The sequence below is a fragment of the Pelodiscus sinensis genome, chromosome 4 (genome assembly GCF_049634645.1).
Source record: "Pelodiscus sinensis isolate JC-2024 chromosome 4, ASM4963464v1, whole genome shotgun sequence".
NCBI lineage: Eukaryota > Metazoa > Chordata > Testudines > Trionychidae > Pelodiscus > Pelodiscus sinensis.
Genome location: NC_134714.1, coordinates 34278117 through 34299415, shown reverse-complemented (window position 1 = coordinate 34299415; position 21299 = coordinate 34278117). Strand labels below are relative to the sequence as shown.

At 39.7% G+C, this 21299-nt stretch overlaps 1 protein-coding gene across 4 annotated transcripts in view; it reads left to right on the top strand.

The window, feature by feature from the left end:
• The window catches only part of SPATA7 (spermatogenesis associated 7), an 81384-nt gene that overhangs the window by 46210 nt on the left and 13875 nt on the right, over positions 1–21299 (top strand). For all 4 annotated transcript variants that reach the window (XM_075926748.1, XM_075926746.1, XM_075926747.1 and 1 more), the window contains 3 exons: positions 8018–8493; positions 12067–12133; positions 17455–17522. In XM_075926748.1, the coding sequence (XP_075782863.1) occupies positions 8018–8493; positions 12067–12133; positions 17455–17522 (611 nt within the window). The remainder of the gene's footprint in view (positions 1–8017; positions 8494–12066; positions 12134–17454; positions 17523–21299) is intronic.

Below are 21299 nucleotides of genomic sequence, written 5' to 3'. Positions count from 1 at the left end.
GCCATTGAAATTATACAAATAAGTGAAGACTTGCTGTCTATATTTGTAAGTTGAATTTTGTTAGCAAGAGCATAAGCAGATATATTGAATACACTTCCAAGTAAAATAGAAATAAATGGCTGAAATAAAGTATATTATTCTAGTAAGCGTTATTCACTACTATGGGAAAGATTTACGTTAGCCAGCAGTGATAGGTATCAGAGGGATAGCTGTGTTAGTCTGTTTATGGAAAAACAACGAGGAGTCCTGTAGCACCTTAAAGACTAACAGATTTATTTGGGCATAAGATGTCATGAGTAAAGACTGGATTAAGGGGTTAGTCTTTCTGGTGACACAGGACTCCTTTTTGTATTAACCAGCAACAAAAGCTTTTGCCAGCTTTACCTAAAGAAGAATATACTATTTTCACAGTATTGATTTCAGCACAGAATGCTTGATATCTTTGGAATTTATTTTGTGTGAAAAGCATTCACAGAGATACAGTACATTTCCAGCTAATATTTAGAACAGATCATTAGTTGGTTTCTTTCTGCATGACTGTATTTGATAGCAGACCATTTGAATAGTGACTTTATTAGAGTGCCAGGTAATAATGCATTGAGATTTTATGCAAGATTCTTGCGTATGGATTAATACATAGACCTGAATTAGGAAAAGGGAGGGAAATGTCAGATAAAAGACCTGAGATCTCATCTTTTAATTATTTTTTCTTTACTCATTGTTATTTTCTGAATTTCTCTCATGTTTAGATTATTCTCTGAAAACCCTGAGTAACTGTTACTAACACACTGTCCCTGTTATATTTTATTGTACAAGTTAAAGGAGTCCCTTGAGGTTTGAGATACCATCTACATGTTTTGTTAGTCTATAAAGTGCTACCAGACCATTTGTTGTTTTTTTCTTGTGTGGGTTGACTCCAGCACTGGTCCTAGTTCCTAATTTCTTACAAGCAACCCACTACCATTTGTGGGCCTCCTTAAGTCTCTCCTTGGGAGTTGACCACACACCCCTTAGGATTAGGATGAAGCTCTCCTGGATGGAAGTTCTCTCTATGGCTCTTGAGATCACACCAGCAGTCCCTTGATCCTTTCCTTCCCATCCCTACTGACTGCAGTTTCCTCCCTTTTAAAGGCCTCTTGCTACCTTCCTATCTGTAGGGCCCTACCAAAGCCATGGTCCATTTTGGTCAATTTCATGCTCGTCAGATTTTAAAAATGGTAAATTTCATTATGTCAGCTTTTTAAATCTGAAAGCTTATGGTATTGTACTTGTAGGAGTCCTGACTCAAAAAGGAATTGGGATGGTCTCATAGGGTATGTCTACACATGCACCCTCTTTTGAGAGAGGGATGCAAATGAAGACATTCGAAATTGCAAATGAAGCCGGGATTTAAATATCCCATGCTTCATTTGCATATTTGTGTAATGGCGCTATTTCGAAATAGTGCTAGTTCGAAATAACAGCCGCTGTTACGATGCAGTTATTTAGAGAGAAAACACTTCTCTCTAAATAACCCTTATTTCTCATAGAATGAGGTTTACCAGTTATTTTGAGACGTGTTTTTCATGGCCTTGAATTTGGTAGGGCCCTATTTATCTGTGTGAGGTCTATACACATCATCAAATACAAAATCTGAGTTTATTTTTTTAAGAGTTTTAAGTGTGTGCTTTGACACAGCTATGTATTAGCATCGTAGTTCCTTGTCTGTGTTTTAATCTCTCCCTCAAACAAGAGTTCTCTCAAGTAGTATGCGTAATTTTTTACTATTAATTACTATTAATTACTTGTGGGTGCTTGTTCATCAGTGTTTGACTCTCATACATGATGACTGCATAATGATAGTCAACAAGAATATCTTATTCTTGCGAGCATTAGTGTGTGATTCAACCAACTGGATGTTTGAGCAAGGATTTCCAGTTCTGACTGGCAATCATAATGTATCTTAGAAGTGATCTTGGCAGACTTGCCTGTTTAGGTAACATTGGATAATACTTAATATAATGTATTTTGGGCCCTTTTCTAGAGATCTTTTAATATCAATGTAGACAGGAAGCAGATGTCCTGAAAGATAAAACTTGGCATTAGGAGAGTCCCATGAATTCCCTGTCTTCATGATTCAGAACAAAAAATACAGCCATTAACAGGTTTTCCTCTGAGCCATGGCCTGAATGACAGTCATAATATGGAAAATCTTGCTTAAAGATTTACAAAATATTTTTCATCAGCATGTGGATCAAAGCAGCAATGCATTAGTAAGAAGTGAGTATGTTGCCATACGAGGAGTTCCTGATAGAAACTTAGCAGTTGTAATTATTGAGCTTTTTTATATCTGTACCAAAACCAAAGCAATGTATAAATATTGTTTACCATACAGTAAATTTATTTTACTATGTTTATTGATGTGCCTAGAGATTTTTATTCCTGTTAATCTATTGGACCACTCCTAATGCATCTTGAGGATCACTGCTCAAATTGTATTTTTAATACAGTGAGTGCTCTTAAAAAAGAAGCATTTAACTCACCATGATAAAAATGCCTCATCACAGTATTACCTACTCAGACCACATTTACTGAGAGCTGGCACACACACACATCTAAAATACTAGAAGCACTTCCTTTATACTTAGAAGAAGAGAGAAGTAATAACTGGATATATGGAGTGAGCTGGAACACATCAGGTTCTGCCTAATTTTTCATGTTACAGAAATGTCCTTTGGAACCTGCTATAGTCAGCACAATTTGGAGCACACTTTTTTGCTGCTGAGTTACCAAGTGATGTATCTGAGTGATGGGTTCTGAGATGAGGAAATTGTCAAGATATCAGCCTAGCTAAAAACCAAGCATGAATACTAGTGTAATTTCTGAAGTTCTTTCTTCTGGAGAATAAATCCTTTCAGCCATTTAAGTTATTAGAGGATGAAAAAATACTGAAGTCAGTGAAGTTACAGTATTATGTAAAAGCCATTTAAATGAAGAGAGAATAAAATGTCACATTTCCTATTTTCAATTATTGTTGCAGGGGGATTTTCCAGAGAAAAATGGCACAAAATTGTTTGGTGGTTTTTAATGTGTAGTATGTACTTGGCTGAATTTAAAAAATCTAGTTGTAAAATGACAGCTATGACCATGTGTAAATCTGTGTAAACATACAAAATACATATTAGGAAACGATATTAAGTTTTTAGTGATCTTGTTCATTTCAGGTGCACTGTGTATGCATTCATAGCTATAATTGACTAGTCAGATGTCTCAAAATACTCACTGTTATATTGCTATTAACACTTTTATGATATGTTAAACTTAAATTAGTACTGTCTGAATTAAATAAATGAACCCTTATAGAAACCAAATTACCATTTCAAGTATCAAAATAAAAACCCATACTCGCATTGAGAATACTTAAATACAAACAGAAAATTCCTTTTTTTATGCTATAAATCCAAATTCATACATGTTCACATATATATTTATTTCTCAAATCAACAAATTTAATCTATGTATATTCCTGTCTTCAGTGAATAGATCTCACTATGCAATCTGAATATTGCATAATAGAACAGTCAAATATTACTGTACAGGTGAGTATCAACACTACAGGGCTACGTCTACACTGGCATGATTTAGCACAAATACTCTGTAACGCAAGAGTTTTTGCGTTGGAGTATTTGAGTAAGAGAGCGTCTACACTGGCATGTGCCTTTGCGCAAAAGATGTGCTTTTGCAAAAGAGGATCTGTGCCAGTGTAGACACTCTCTTGCGCAAGAAAGCTCTGATGGCCATTTTAAACATCAGGCTTTGTTGCGCAAGAAATTGATGTTGCCTGTCTACACTGGCCTTTTGCGCAAGAAGAGTTGCACAAGAAGGCTTATCCCTGAGCGGTAGCGTCATAGTTCTTGCGCAAGAAGCACTGATTTCTTACATTAGAACGTCGGTATTCTTGCGCAAGAACTCGCAGCCAGTGTAGACAGGCAGCAAGTTTTTGCGCAAAATCTTGCCAATGTAGACATAGCCCAGGTGTTTTTGTAAAATGACAAATCCATGAATGTTAATATAACTGCATGTAAACAAATTAGATCCCTAAGGCTCTAGTCTGAAAAGCTCTGAATGACAATACAGGTTTGTGTGAATTTGCTCTTTCATTGTATTCACTCATTAAGTAAATATCACACTGTAATTAGATGGACTGATAGTATGTACAAGAGGTGATGGGAGCACAGATAGTGTAAAATACTGATATTTACCAAATGAGATCTTATTCTCTGCTCTGTTAAAACAAGCTACTCTTCAGATATGCCAAGCACAAGTCCTGCCATTGTAGATGTTGAACTAGTAATGCCACATCCTGTGGCTTGAAGTGGTTTCTGTCATATGCAGGGTTTACAGCAGGGTTACTCAACACGTGGCATGCACCCTATTTGTTTGTGACCTGCATTGCAGTTTGGGTTTACGCCGGGCTTAACATGCGGCCCATGGTTGGGAGCCAAAACGAAAAAGTAGTCAATATAATGGTCTTCTGTTGATATGCGTTTTAGTAGTTAAATTCCTGGACTGTCATTGCTCGTTAAAAGTGCTGTCATATGGGTGGAAATCAGGTAAATATTGCATTTTATTAATATCAGCAGAACTGACTTAAGTGAAGGCTGTGTGTTGTGTAGGCTTGTCTTAATCTTTATATTCATGCCTGTCAGTGTGAAAGAAGCAGTTTTCATATATTTGCACATATATATGCATGTTTATGCAACCACACTTAAGTTGAGGCCCTCAGCATGTGCTGTGAGAATCATTGTGGCCCCTGGGGCTTCCATAGTTGAGTAGCCCTGGTTTACAGTTTGATTAAATGGCTTCCAGCATCCCCACTGTAAAATTGTTCCTTCATGCTTCAATTTTCTTTTGGAAGAACACGATTGCAGTGTGGATGTAATTGAAGTTTTTTCAGAAAATACTCATTTTTCTGAAGAAAAAAAAAAGTCTGTAGTGTAGACATACCCTTAGTCCTTGTGAAACACCATGAAGAAGAATGCATTTTACCCCTACCAATTGTAAAAATACAAGCTGTTTGCTCAATTTATTAGCATATCAGCATTCTCAGATGGTTGTTCTCAGTAGGATAGTTACATTTGTATTAAATTTGGAACAAAATGTAATGAAAACAAAGGGAAATATGTTACATGTGAGCAATTTGTACAGCGATTTGTTTTTGATGGTCTTTCTAGTGAGAAGTTTTGTTTATTTTTGGGCTGTTACAAGAACTGAAAAATACCATAAATTTCATCACTTATCATTTTAGTTTAAAATAACATGGATTCTGAGAGTGCAAAAATAAGATATAGGTGTTATTAGGAAGGAGGGAGGGGAAAAACAACACATTTGTCCTTCATTGCCCATGTTTCTCAGCTGTTTATTTTTGAACACCCATGGCCAGATACTCTCAGGTGTCCTCCAGAGCTTTCCTCCATTCTAGAGACACAGAGTAGCCATAAACTGTTAACTCTACATTGGATTCCCACTCAGATGGGAATTTGCAATTGAAATAGCACCGTCCTCCTTCAGCCCCCACCACAGGGAACATGTCCATGGTGTCTGTAGGCCAGAGCAGTGCCTAGCTGCTGGATCAACCCTGGCCATTGGCAGCTAGTGTAGATTAGAGAAGCTTTACTTTAAACCAAAGACTAGTCAAATGGCCAGACAGTATCAGGATAAGGGGGCATAAATATGGCTAAAAGTCACCTTTGCAAATGGACTCCTCTAAACTCTGCTTGACTATGACCCAGGATCTGGGCCTAAAAGTTGAACATGTTAAATTCAATTATAATACTGTGTTTTTGCCCAATAGTAAATATGTCTTTGTTTACATTTAGATGAAGTAACATCATTTTAATCTCTGCGATAAAACAGTACTAAATATTTTGTAGTTCAGTGCCTATCTTAATACCATTGAATTTCCTGTTAAATAAATTGAACTAGTGATAAAATTCTTCACTTTCTGCTCTAAACTCTTATGTACCATGAAACAGCAACTGCTTTCTTTATAAAAGGTGGCTGCATTTCAATGTTGTGTGGGTTATATTAAAAATAAAATAATTTTGTAAAAACACTTTGGTATCCTTGAAGACAAATACTCTATAAATGTGTTATTAATTGGCCCTCGGATGTGGAATTGGGTGCTAAAATGCAGGAGCCATGATAAAATCTTAAAACATAGAGATTAATACAATGGAAATTAACATTGTCAGTTTAAGACTGGAGGAAGGATTTGTCATTTTTTGCCAAAAAAAGTGCCAAAAGATAGAGAGATTTCTACATTTATAGTGTCATAAAGATATGTATGTATATATTTCCCAATGTAAGGTCCAGTCATTTCAGATTCACTTTCTGCTTGCCTTTCAGGGCAGAAATCTTCCTGCCACTGTTGTAATCATGTGGCATTTCTGAGGAGGACATTGCTTAGAATCAAGGCTTTGTCACACAATTATCTGTAATCATTTGGATGAAAGCCTGCTGACGGACTGAATTGCATATTATTTTTCAATTAATTTGTAAAAGAAGCTAGATATTTAAGATCATTTTAAACTCATATACATTCCTGAATGTATTTTATTTGTGAATTCAGTTGCTTTGGCTCCCTTCTTTTATTGCTTTTAAAGTACTGTATTTGCTGCCTAATCTTTAGTCATATACTGGTCAATTCTGATCTACCTATTCCTAATGAATATGTTGGATATTTATCATATGAAAAGTTTATATTTCTGAACCTAAACTTGAAGTTTACAAGAAATCTGGTAACTAATTAAGTGAATAAATAAAATTCTTCTCTTGAGAAACCCCTTTCTATATTCACATAAATTTACATTTTCAACATTTAATTATAAGATTACTAGGCAGGCAGTCCCATTGAGTGTAACAAACAATGAATCCCTCATTTTAAGAAGCCTCATCAGTTTAAAATGAATTGAATTGGCAGGTTTTGTCAATTACTCTTTTAGATCAAGTAAAGGACTATGTTGTTTATACAGTATCATAAATGAGATGCGCTAGATGTGCAAACACATTTGACTGTACTGAAATGTAGAATCTTTATATAAAACACCTCCAGTTAAATTAAAATTATAGCTTGGGCTGCAGAGACTGAGGCTCTTTTTTACTGCTAGCCCTGCAAACTTCATCCTGGAATCTTAGTATTATGCTGGAAGTTTCTTTCTTACACATCATCCTCAGCAATGAAGGTGTTCTGCAAATCAACTAAGGCCTTCAGTTACCCCTGTACAACCTCATTGTCTTCAGTGGCTTCTTGTATGAGTGTTAATTGATTGAAATGTTGTATACAATTCTGTTGACTGGATGCAAGTACCTGTCTATATTGATTCTGCAGTGGTAATATAATAAAGATTACTAGGGTTGCCAGATATCTGGTATTGATCCAGACAACCCGGTATTTGCGCTTTCCATCCGGTAAAAAAATTCAGAAAATACCGGACATGTAAAATGTCCAGTATTTCTTTGTTTTTCCCGGCTCGGGCATCCGATGGAAGGGCGGTTGGGACATGTGGCGCAGCTCGGGCTGGCTGAGGCGGGAGGAGGATGGAGTGGGCTGGGAATTAAAGGGGCTGCCTTTCCTTTTTTTTGCTCAACAGGTTCGGGTTCGGTATTTTTTGTCAAACCATCTGGCAACCCTAAAGATTACTATGTTTTTGCCTCTAAAACCCACAGGGAGCCTACCTATTGAATAAGGCTGTGCAGTTTTTATGTTAACATTTTTCAGAGTAGAAGTGTACAGACATTTTACTGTATTAACAGAAAGTGTAATTTGTTAAATTTTTAGTTTCATAATTTATAATTATTTCCTATTTAAATATTTCCTTTATTTTAGCTCAAACCAATTGTTCACACCAATTTTTGAGATAAATAGTTCTTTGACATTGTTTATGTTCCTCATACTTTAGATGTGCACCCTGTACTCTCTTGAAAAAAGCAAGGTAAGCAGTTATTTCATTGAACATTACCATTTGTGTTTTTCTAGAATTCATTTGAAGCAGAAGCAAATGACCAGCTATCACCTCAGGCACAAAATGTGCAGAAGTATTTGTCTAGATCATTATTATCTTCGGATAGGCAAGGCCTGGATCTTCCCAACCCTGCAAAATGTGCTAGAAAAGATACTCGGAAAATATCTAACGCCTCAACCTCTAATTCAAATGCTTCAAGTCCGCAAAGAAAATACTCTGGACTTTCATACAGTTCCTCTGCTGAAAGTGTTATGAACATCAGTCATTCTCACAACCATCGGAGTACTGAATCCAAAGTGTACACTGGGGATCTCTTAGATAGACATTCTGACCACTTTACTGACTGTCACCAACCATTCACTCCACGCACCTTAAAATCAGATGCTAAATCCTTCCTGTCACAGTATAGGTATTATACTCCCGCTAAAAGAAAAAGGAAGGACCCCCCCAAGCAGCAAGTGGAAGCAGAAACACAAACGGACTTAAGCAGGTACAGAGACTAACATATAATTCTAAAATAGTGTTATTTAAGTGTTAATCATATGAGGCTCTTCATAAAGCAATAGAAATGTAGCCGTGTTAGTCTGGTGTAGCTGAAACAAAATACAGGACTATGTAACACTTTAAAGACTAACAAGATGGTTTATTAGATGATGAGCTTTCGTGGGCCATACCCACTTCCTCAGATCAAATAGTGGAAGAAAATAGTCACAACCATATATACCAAAGGATACAATTAAAAAAAAGAACACATATGAAAAGGACAAATCAAATTTCAGAACAGAAGGGGGATGCGGGGGGGGGGGGGGAAGGTAAATGTCTGTGAGCTAATGGTATTAGAGGTGATAATTGGGGAAACTATCTTTGTAATGCGTAAGATAGCTAGAGTCTTTGTTGAGCCCCCGCGTAGAGTGTCGAATTTTAGCATGAATGACAGTTCAGAGGATTCCCTTTCAAGTGCAGATTTAAAAGGCTTCTGAAGCAGGATGCAGGTAATTAAGTCGTTGAGACAGTGTCCTTTCTGGTTGAAATGGCAAAAAACTGTTTTTTCTTTGTGATCCTGTGTAATATCTGTTTTGTGGTTATTTTATTAGAAGTGGATCTAGCCCACGAAAGCTCATCATCTAATAAACCATCTTGTTAGTCTTTAAAGTGGTACATAGTCCTGTATTTTGTTTCATAAAGCAACATACTCTGTTGAAGTCTTCCCTTATTTACACAGGTGCAGGTCCAGCATAATTTAATTGAAATCTCTGCAATTCTTCCAGATTTACAACTGGTGTAAATTAGAGCAGAATATTATCTTTTGTGTTAAAGAACCCCCCAAGAACTTGCTGAAGTCTGTATGATAGGCTATGGACCTGATTCTCTACTCCCTTTTACATTGTATCGCTATTTATACCTGTGCACTCTGGATTTCAAATCGTTCCCGTTCCAAATGGCAGTATTCTACATGCTCTTTGCACTGGTGTCAATGTCCCCACAAAGTACAAAGAGGTAGAGGGCTCATTCTCCAAGTATCTGTTCTCCCTGCTCGCTCTGTTTTTTATATTGGGTTTCTCTGTCTTCTCTCAGTTTCACACATAAGCCTTCCCTCCTGAAGCTCCTGCAGTCTATAGAGTACAGGCAGTCCCCGGGTTACGTACAAGATAGGGACTGTAGGTTTGTTCTTAAGTTGAATCTGTATGTAAGTCGGAACTGGCATCTAGATTCAGCCGCTGCTGAAACGGATCAGTTTCAACAGCGGCTGAATCTGGACGCCAGTTCTGACTTACATACAGATTCAACTTAAGAACCCCAGGCATCCCCAAGTCAGCTGCTGCTGAAACTGATCAGCGGCTGATTCCAGGAAGCCCGGGGCAGGGGCTTCCTGTAGTCAGCCACTGGTCAGTTTCAGCAGCGGCTGACTTGGGGACGCCTGGGGCAGAGCAGCTGGGGTGCTGCTGGGTTGGTTCTGCTGTCAGCTGTAGACCAGGGGGGGGGGGGGCAAAGCAGAGCCAAGCCGCGGAGCGCGTGGGCAGCGGACAGCCCTGTCCGCTGCCCACGTGTTCCGCCGCTTTGCTTCCTCTCCCTGGTCTGCTGGAGACCAGGGAGAGGAACGGCCCCGTTCGTAACTGCGGATCCGACATAAGTCGGATCCGCGTAACTCGGGGACTGCCTGTACTCTATAGCCTGCTTAATTGCTTTTCCATCTCTTTTAGAAATCAGCCTGAATTCCTTTTTTTCTTTTGACTACGACGCTTACTGCCTCTTTTTCACTAAGCTGTGTGATTCTATTTTAGGTAAAACATTTTAGGACCAGTTTGTGTGAACATTTTTTACAAGATAAAATTGCTTTCTCTTGCACTGTGCTGCTGCTTGGAGGAGTGGACATATTAATGAGAGAGAAGGTAATTTTATTTTGTATAAATTGTTCCCATAGAATGAATTTTGGTGTCAGATTTTTTTTTTCTTCTGAATTAAATTTAGGGACCTTCGTTGCCTCAGTACCTACATCCTTAATGTCCCTCTCTCTTATTTGGTCTGACTCTTGCTTATCTAGGGGTTTGATTATATCTTTCACCCTGACACCTGAACACCTCTAAATAAGAGAGCTACTGTGCATGTGCATGTTTTGAGGAAACAAGGGATAGAGGATAATCTCAGTGCGGTTGAATGGCCTCCACTCCCTTCGAAGTCAGTAGGAGCTCAGGGGGCTCAGTACCCCATAAGATCAGGACTGAAATCCATACTGTTAGAGTTCAAGTGGCAAGTGCAGCAGCCCCAAAAGCACTTTAAAGTAGGAAGTTCATTTTTTAAAATCATGGGAAGACTGAAGTAGAAAGAGCTCAGCCTCTATCAATTTCATAGATCATTTAAATAGGGTTCCAGATCAGAAATAAGGGCTTGACTGGTGGATGTAATTAAACCGTTGAACAAAAACATTTGCAAGAAACTCTGTGAGCTCTTCCTCCCTCCCTTCTATATTAACTTATTGCTTCCTTTTGATAGAGATTGTGACTAAAGAATATGGCCTAATGGAAAATATACTTCACCAGAGATAAAATGCAAAAATGCCTTTAGACATGAAAATTCTGAAAAGGTAGACCCTTCTATAGATAGGCAAATAGATGGAATTTCCACTGATACCTAGAGGAGAATAAACATTTTAATGTATATTTAAAATGAACACCTGTGTCCCTTTCCATTTGCAGCAAAAAGGCATATAGAAGAAACATTACATTGAGCTATTTTAAATGGCTTTATTAATCAAATATCTTTTTATTAATACATGAATTACTGGTGAGTCTGATCATTTAATGAGATCAAGATTCCAAATATCATTCGATTTATGCTTCCTGCCACAAGTCTTTCATAAACCCTTTTGAGAATTACAGTTATTTCCTATTTTTAATTCTTTTTTCCTTAGCAGTTGAAGTTTATGTGATTTATGTGACATATGTATGTTAATTTCATGCTTATGTAGGGTGGTATATGGGCCAAAATGTATACTCAAGTCCTCACTTTATTAAAAACATAGGCAGTATCAGTGCAAGTATCTCCTCTATTCTACCCTGTACTTGAAGGTAGTTCATCTTTGCTTATATTATTTCATATATCTTGGATTTCAGAATATTTCACGTGTGGTAATTTACCATTCATGTTTATACTATTGACTTGCAGTGTGTAGAATACATAATGTCCCCCTTGCATTTTATATTAATGTGTAGGGCAGCCTTCACTCCCAATTCCAGACAATTATTCTGAATGTTTTATTTACCCTTGTTTGCTGTGCAGTCAGCAGATCAATTGGGTGATCTAGGAATGACTTATTACTTAAATATTTCCAACACTGAAAACTGACTTTTAGATTCATTGTGAGGGTAGAAGCTATAACAAAAATTTTCAAAGATGCCTAAACAGTTTGAATGCCCAATGCCCTTTAAATTTGATAGGAATCAAGTGTCCAGATCCCCTAAGTGGTTTTGAAAATTTCTGCCCATGCATATAGAAAACAGCTGTTTGAACTATGAGGCATGTATATTCTGAGAGACCTGGCTAATACTTTTTTTAACTTTTATAGTTTTCAATCTGAGAGAAGAGAAAAAGAGAGAAAAGATACTACCGTGCTGCAAAAGATCATAACACAGGTAATAAAAACAATATTTCTATCAGTCACTGAGTTGTTTTGACTACACACTCTCCCATGCTATCAGAGCCCATATTTTATCTCTGCCACTATAGTGAATAGCTGAATTAAATTGCATATTCTCGATGGGCTGACAGATGAACTTGATGAATGCAAGTATCAGAGGGGTAGCCATGTTAGTCTGAATCTGCAAAAACATCTAGAAGTCCTGTGGCACCTTATAGACTAACAGCCCACGAAAGCGTATGCTCCAATAAATCTAAGATCCACCCATGTATCTGACAAAGTGGGTCTTTGCCCACGAAAGCTAATGCTCCAATAAATATGTTAGTCTATAAGGTGCCACAGGACTTCTTGTTGTTTTTGATGAGTGCAGAGTTCGGAAGGTATGAGCTAGAATTAGGGCTATTGGTTAATGACAGTTATTTCACATGATTACCTCAAAAAATTAATCAAGATTTTTTTTTAATCACAGTTTTAATTACACTGTTAAAAAATAGACTACCAATTTAAATGTATTAAATATTTTTAATATTTTCTACATTTTCTTATGTATTTTGTGTTGTAATTGAAATCAAAGTGTATATTTTATTACAAATATGTGCACTGTAAAAATGATAAAGAAAAGACATATTTTTCAATTTACCTCATACAAGTAATGTAGTGCAATCTCTTTGCCATGAACGTGAAATTTCCAAATGTAAATTTTTATTTTGTTACATAACTGCACTCAAAAACAAAACAATGTAAAATTTCAGAGCCTGTGAGTCCACTCAGACTTACTTCTTTTTCATCCAGTCTCTGAGACAAGCACATCTGTTTACATTTACAGGAGATAGTGCTACCCGTTTCTTATTTACCGTATTACCAGAAAGTGAGAATCAGTATTTGCATGACACTATGATAGCTGGCATTGGCAGATATTTACATGCTAGACGTGCTAAACATTTATATGTCCCTTCATGCTTCAATCACCATTCCAGAGAACATGCTTCCATGCTGATGATGCTCATTAAAGAAATAATGTGTTAATTAAATTTGTAACTGAACTTCTTGGAGAAGAATTTTATGTCCCCTGCTGTTTTACCTGTATTCTGCCATATATTTTATGTTATAGCTGTCTCTGAAGATGACCCAGCACACGTTGTTCGTTTTAATAGCACTTTCACTACAGATTTCACAAAGCACAAAGGAAGGGAACTAATGTGAGATTTCTAAAGATAGCTGCAGCGCTCAACTCCATGTTTAAGAATATAAAGTGTCTTCCAAAAGAGAGACGAGGTGTTGAGTGTGCTTTCAGAAATCTTAAAAGAGCAACACACCGATGCAAAAACTACAGAAATCAAACCACCAAAAAAGAAAATCAACCTTCTGCTAGTGGCTTCTGACTCAGCTGTTGAAAATGAAAATGTGTTGGTCTGCACTGCTTTGGATCATTATCAAGCATCATCAGCATGGACACATGTCCTCTGGGTGGTTGAAGCATGAAGGGGCACATGAATCTTTAGCATATCTGGAATGTAAATATCTTGTGCCACAAGCTACAACAGTGCCATGAGAATGCCTGTTCTCACTTTCAGGTGACGTTGTTTACTGAATGAGAAATAGGACTGATTGGATTTGCTGGCTCTAAAACTTTACATTTTTTTTTACATAATTCTACATTTGTATGTCTAGCTTTCATGATAGAAATCGCATTCGAATATTTGTACTAGGTGAATTGAAAAATACTATTTCTTTTGTTTTTAATAATGCAAATACTTATTAAAACAAATATAAAGTGAGCACTGTACACCTTGTATTCTGTTTTGTAATTAAAATCAATATATCTGAAAATATAGGAAAACATCCACAAATATTTAAATCGATGGTATTCTATTATTGTTTAACAGTGCAATTAATCACACAATTAATTATTAATGGCTCGAGAGCCATAGCTGAAATGTTAAAAAAAAAAATTGAAATAGAATCTGAAAAACTAGTTTTACAACCTGTGTGTAACATTTACAGTACAGAGAAGCACACTCATAAATATCTGTATACACATATGAAATTGAGATTAAAAAATGGAGACACTTGGCCCAGTATTATAAAACATGAGAATGTACACTTGAAGTTGGTGCAGTATTGTATATAGGCATATACCTGATCCACAACACAGTTGGTGTCTGGAATTTTTGTGCACATGGGTTCAATCCTAGAACTTCTGGAGAGGGATTTCAATACCAGAGCCAGATCTCTAGTGACTTTTTTTATTTTAAATTCTGTAGCACAAAAAAGTCACTAAAATGTAGCAGCCTATTAGACAAGAATCTGGGGTGGAGACAAGGAGAATTAAAAATCAGTTATTTTCTTTAAAAAATGTACAGGAGAATTTGTTTGGAGATGTATAAGGATTTATAGCACTTGAGCTTGAAGATATACTTGAGAACTGGCCTGTCATACAAACCAGAATAATAAGAAGGAGCCTTTATATGCTGTTAGGTTAGAGAACTAAAAAGAACTTGTGTGAAACCATTCCGGTTCTTGAATATATAACAGAGATGCTTCTAGTACTCTGAAAATAAAAATAATTCCTGCTGTTGTCCACAATGGAATCTTGAGACCTATCTTTATAGACTTTTGTTATATAAGTTGTTAAATCTGATAGATCTATATCACATGATATTAAAGACCTAAATAGTATTTATATGAAAAATGGTTATAGCTGTTTAATATCCACAAGTGTATTAGGATGAGAGAATCAATAATCATGTTTCAAAAGCTCTGAAATAAGTATTTTACAGAATCTTCATTTTATAAAAAGCGTAAATAAAATATGCAATAGTTGATAGATTCTCATATTGTAGATCTCTAGGAGCTGTTTTATCAAGCTGTAATTTGAGGATTTCCTTGTTTCCTTCCATAGTTAATTTGAGAGAGAGAACATAGTACTTGATTTGCTACAACACCTATACACAACAGGATGAGTTGAGGCAGAAGTCTCAGTCTTTTGTGTATTTATGCCATCAGTCATTTTCTCATTACAGAAGATTTTATAACCATCTGTGATTAGTTAAAGCTCAGTTTTTTGTTTTTTATACTAACAAATCTCTTTGCTAGGTTCGGCTGCCTTAAGCCATATTGAATAGCATCTTATTCTATAAGTAATGCCATTGACTTTAGTAGAACTTTGAGGAGTAATGAGCATGAGGAAGGAGGGCAGTTTCTGTCCCTTGGCTAATATTTTTCAGATATGTTATGTGATCTTGTGATGATAATTGCAGTAGCACAGAAATGTCTGCCTTTTATCAAGGAATAATTTTCAGTAATTTTTGAATTCGCCCTATTGATTTGGAGTTATCTTAATATTTTCCACTTCCGCTAATTTTTTGTGGAAGAGTATGAACTGGAACTGAGATTCTTCAAATAGCTGTCAAGTTTGGGACCTCATCCTATATCCTCTACATAGACTTCTGAACAATAGTCCTGTCAGCATTAATAGACTTATTCACATGAGTAAGGACTTCTGACTAAAGGTCTCAGGATTGAACCCTTAAAGTCTGAGATTATGAATAAAGCAAATAGTTCTGTTTATGCTTGTGCGATATTTTCCTCTTTATACCTTGCCTGAAAATGACAGAGTGGCTGCATCTGAACTGGGTAGAAACTGATACAGACAAAGCTTTAATAATTAGATGTCTCCCCTCTAGTCCAACTGAGCACTGTGTATTCATATGGCAACCCCTTGTTGCATCAGTCTTTTTTTTTTTTTACTGTTGAAAGAGTGACAGTAATGGAGCTTTAATGGCCTTTTCTGAATGTTGTTGTTTAACATACAGGCCATGGACAACTTTAGTATCTATCTGTGAGCACCTGATATGAGGGGGATATTCTGGTGGGCAGTGCAATGGACTTGCACCATCAGATTTTATTCCCACCTCTACCACTGACATATCTTTGGTGGTTAGATAAGTCACTTTGTCCTTATTTTCCGAAGTGGTGAGTTCCCACAGCTTCCATAACTTCAGATGATGGTTTAGGTGATTATCATATATTCAGATTAGGTCCTTAATCTCCAGGTGCATTAGTATACTGTTAATACGAGAAAGGTATTGTAAGGTTTTATTAATATTTATAAGTACTCTGAGATCCTTGAATAACAGATAATGTATGATCATAGAAAGTACGCTTATTAAGTTCACAGATGATACCAAGCTGCGAGGGGTTGCGACTGCTCTGAAGGAAAGGGTCATAATTCAAAATGATCTGTACAAATTGGAGAAATGGTCAGAGGTAAACTGGATGAAGTTTAATAAAGACAAATGTAAAGTGCTCCACTTAGGAAGGAACAATCAGTTTCACACATACAGAATGGGAAGCGACTGTCTAGGAAGGAGTATGGCAGAAAGGGATCTAGGGCTTATAGTGGACCACAAGCCGAATATGAGTCAGCAGTGTGATGCTGTTGCAAAAAAACGCAAACATGATTCTGGGATGCATTAACAGGTGTGTTGTGAGCAAGACATGAGAAATCATTCTTCTGTTCTACTCTGCGTTGGTTAGGCCTCTGTTGGAGTGTTGTGTCCAGTTCTGGGCACTGCATTTCAAGAAAGATGTGGAGAAATTGGAGAGGGTCCAGAGAAGAGCAACAAGAATGATTAAAGGTCTAGAGAACATGACCTATCAAGGCAGACTGAAAGAATTGGGTTTGTTTAGTTTAGAAAAGGGAAGACTGAGGGGGAACATGATAGCAGTTTTCAGTTATCTAAAAGGGTGTCATAAGGAGGAGGGAGAAAACTTGTTCATCTTGGTCTCTGAGGGTAGAACGAGAAGCAGTGGGCTTAAACTGCAGCAAGAGATTTAGGTTGGATATTAGGAGAAAGTTCCTAACTGTCAGGGGAGTCAAACACTAGAATAAATTGCCCAGGGAGGTTGTGGAATCCCCATCTCTGGAGATATTTAAGAGTAGGTTAGATAAATGTTTGTCAGAGATGGTCTAGACAGTATTTGGTCCAGCCATGAGGGCAGGGGACTGGACTCGATGGTCTCTCGAGGTCCCTTCCAGTCCTAGTATTCTATGAATCTATTATAGCAAAGGATTATTAAAACATAGTTTTAAAACTAATGTTAATAGATTAGCCGAATCACATGAAGATGATAAAATTCTAACATAATTCTTCTCCTGATTTTTCTAAGGTGGAATTTAGTAATGACTGTGTACTTGGCACAAACTGCCTGTCCCTTCCACACTCCTGACACCTTATGACTAATCCTGTTCTGACCCTTCTTTTGCTATGTAGTGTTGCACCAAAAATAAAGATGTTCTCTCTGTGTTTGTAGGCTAAAGACACGTCTGCTCCAGCTGAGTCTAAGGAAAGGATGGATGCTCTTCAGTACTCCTTTCCAAGGTGCCTGATTTGCAGTAGGAAATATTTAAAGCATTCTTTATTGCTTGCTTTATTACTAGTCGTTAGGCTCATTGATGAGCATTACCATATATTTGTGTGCCCTGTTTTATAGCAAGGAGATTTTGGAGATTAATGACTTTGTGCATACATAGGAAAGCAATATTCTCATTTTCCTTATGATAAAATTCCAACACAAAGCCAATGGATGAGACATATGAAATAAGTGAAGAAATCTTTATGTGCTGTAGCATCTCTTATTATGTAGGTCACTGTGTTCTTACATCCAAATTTCCTGTGTTTATCTTAGCAAGAATTTCCATTACACAGGAGTGAGTATGACAGAGTTAACACAGCTAATTATTCCTTGCACACACTACAACTAATATCAGAACTTACCAGCTATTTCTTTAGTTAAGTTGGCAGTGATGGTGTTATTGACACAGTCTCATAGTTATGCATGAATGAGTACCTTTTGAAGGGAAAAAGATTACCAATATCTGACTGTCTAAATTACCCATGAAGCAAGATCATACACTCAGTATGATCATACCTCCATGCAGCAGTAACTGGTGGTATTGTGTCAGACAGGGTACGGCTAGATTGTGGGGGGTTTTCTGGATACTGCGGGGGGAGGTTCAGGTTTTTTTGCGAAAGAGCAAATGTGCTCTTTCGGAAGCCCCTGTATTCCTCGTTCCATGAGGAAGAAGGGGACTTCCAAAAGAGGTTTTTTTCTCGACTTTTGCCCAATCTAGACGGGCCAAATGTCGGAAAAGCTTCTTCAACAAAAGAATTGGAAAAAGGTATGCAAAATGCGGAGCGCGTTTTGCATACCTTTTTCCGACAAAAACTTACAGTCTAGCTGTACCCACAGATAATAGTAACCAGGCTTTCACTCTTTTGTTCATGGCTACCTTTTCTCCCCACTTTTTACAAACCCATCCCTCCACCAGTGCTGCAGCATCTTGTGTGTTGTGATGCTAACTATACCCAGGATAGCAGACTGCCTCCTATGAGACCATAATGCTTTTGTGTGTCCCATTACCACAGCCTATCCCATCCTGTACCCTATACAGCCACATTGCTAGCTGAGCCCATTGCTAATTATTTTTGATAATCCACCCATGATCTGCCTTACAGGCTAAAAATAAATACTGAGTCTTATGTAAAGAAAAAGCACAAGTATGTTTTATATTTATTTCCTACTAAGTTGCTGTAGGAGATCAAGTCTCACTGGCTAAAACAGACTTAGTGGGTAATGTTTTCTGTAAGGGTATGTCTACACTACAGAGTTAATTTGAAATAACAGACGTTATTTTGAATTAACTTTAATAGCTGTCTACACATACAAACCGCTATTTCGAAATAGTGGAGCCCTTATTTCAAATTAGGTAAACCTCATTCTACCTAATTTGAAATAGCTAAATCGAAATAAGTGCTGTGTAGACACTTATTTTGAATTAGGGGTCCTCCAGCCCTTCCCAGTTTCCCCTGGTGGCCACTGTGGGCCTAACCAGGAAAACTCCTCTTCTCTCCCCCAGCCCTGGGGCCCTTAAAGGGGTAGACTCTGGCCAGACGGCACTTGCCAGAGGCAGGCCCGCCAGCAGTCTCTGCCCCTGACCCAGTGGCTCCAGGATGAGCCAGGCAGCCAGTGCCAGCAAGCCATCCTCTGCCTAGTCCCCCAGCACCCAGGGGTCAGCCAGGGGCCATAGACGGCACGCACCCTCATGGATTAGTGCAGAGATCATGGACCTCATTGAGGTTTCGGGGGAAGCCACCAACTTCCATGATCTCCACACTAGGCAGAGGAATGCAGCCGTCTACGTCCACATAGTGGCCACCATGGCCAGGAAAGGCCACAGGTACACCCAAGAGCAGATGCGTCTGAGGGTGAAAGAGCTGCGGCAGGCGTACACCAGGGCTACCAGGGGCGGTACCACAGCAGGGGCTGACACCTGCTCCTACATCCCTGCCCTCGACCGACTCCTGGGGGGCGGGGCGGTCCGCGCCAGCCCGGGAGGCAGCAAGCAGGGACCGGAGGGCCCTGACCCGAGCACACCAGAGTGGCCACCGCCAGCTGTCCTGGCACCGGAGTCAGCAGGGTCATCCAGGGAGGCCATACCAGGTAAGTGCCAGCACTGTCCCCTCCCTGGGGGAGGGGAGGCGGAGAGGGAGACCAAGGACCGCGCATGTGGGCCATGCCTCCCACGGATCATGCAGCCACCAGTGCATGTGCGAGCACGTGCCATGCCACTCTTGGGCAGGTGACTCCAGCCGTGGCCCAATAGGCACATGAGTGTGTGAAGAGACCTGGCACACTCCCGACCCCAGGGCGGGACCCAGCAGGACGCTCTCCCTTCACACGCCCCCTCTACACAGAGGCAGGGGACATCTCCCCCTCCCCGCCCTGGCCACACTATACATGGCACAGGGCCATGGGTGCGGTCTTGGAGCAACTCCCAGACCCGGAGAGAGCCAGACATCCTGACCCTGGCCTCTGTGCAAGCACATCAGCTCTGACGGCACAGGGCACGGTCGCCCTCACATCGCGTTGGGGGCTGGGCATCATCCACTGTGTCCCCAGGGAGAACTGACCACTTATCTTCTTTCTCCACAGCTGCACAAGCTGCCCGTGCAGGGCGCACCATCCCACCCTGGACTCCCGCACCCGCGACCTGCTCTGGACCATCAGCGCACACAACAGGAGTACCAGGACCAGTACCTGGGGACCCTGCATGCCCTGCACCACACCATCCAGGCCTGGACGCTGGAGGACCTGCAGCTCCACCGGGAACAGCTTGCTGAGGATTGAGCCATGAACGCAAACCTGCAGGCCCTGCTGCAGAGCATGCTGCCCTGTGCCGGTCCTGCGCCTGCTGCCCCCCCCAACTACTGTTCCTCCTCCCACTCGTGCCCCCCTTCCACCTCTTCCTCCTCAATCTCCGCACCCTCCACCCCATCCCCCCGGGGAATCCAAGGCCCCCTTCCCCACCGTGCTGGGAGGTGATTGGCCCGGCGAGACCCCCAGCCCTGAGTGCTGAGCTTCCCCTTCCCCTTGCTTCCCCCTTCCAGCTCCCTCGTCCCAGTTTTCCCCCTCCCCTCTCCCATCCTCTCTCCTGCCCTCTCCGGCCTCCTTTCCTGCATCTCCCCAGAGTTTCATTCCCCCTCCCCAGTTGTGTTAAATAAAGACAGGTTATATTTTTGAAAATACATGTCTTTTATTTGACATCAAGAAGGGGGGGGCTAGGGAAGGATAAGTGGAAGGACGAAAGGGAGGAATGGGGCACAAGCCCCCAGAGGGGCAAACCGGAGAGACTGTTAGTGCTCCTCAGGGTGGAAGCTCTCCTGCTGGGCCCCCTGGATCCTGACATCCCCTCGATGGTCCTCCCATATGGCAGCCTGCAGACAGTGCAGCCAGGCTGCTGGCAATGTGTCCACGGGATGCAGCAGAGTCCCCTGGGGCAGGTCTGGTTCCATGTTGCAGAGTGCCGTGGTGTCCTGAGTGAGGGCAAGCAGAGCACTCCGAGACACGAATGTTTTGCTGTCCCTCAGCGAGGTAGACCAGCAAGCAGAGAAACCTAAGAACTGTCTGACTGGGATGAGGGGTCTGGTCCCTTTAAGCACGGATCTCGGATAGCCTGAGGCAGCAGCCCCACACAATAAGTCTGACCCTGATGTCCTTTTGGCACTGGTTCCAGCCGGCCTTATCTTTGAGTCAGAGTCCACTCAATGTGGACGAGCTATTTCAAATTATAAAAACGCTATTTCTATTTAGTTTTT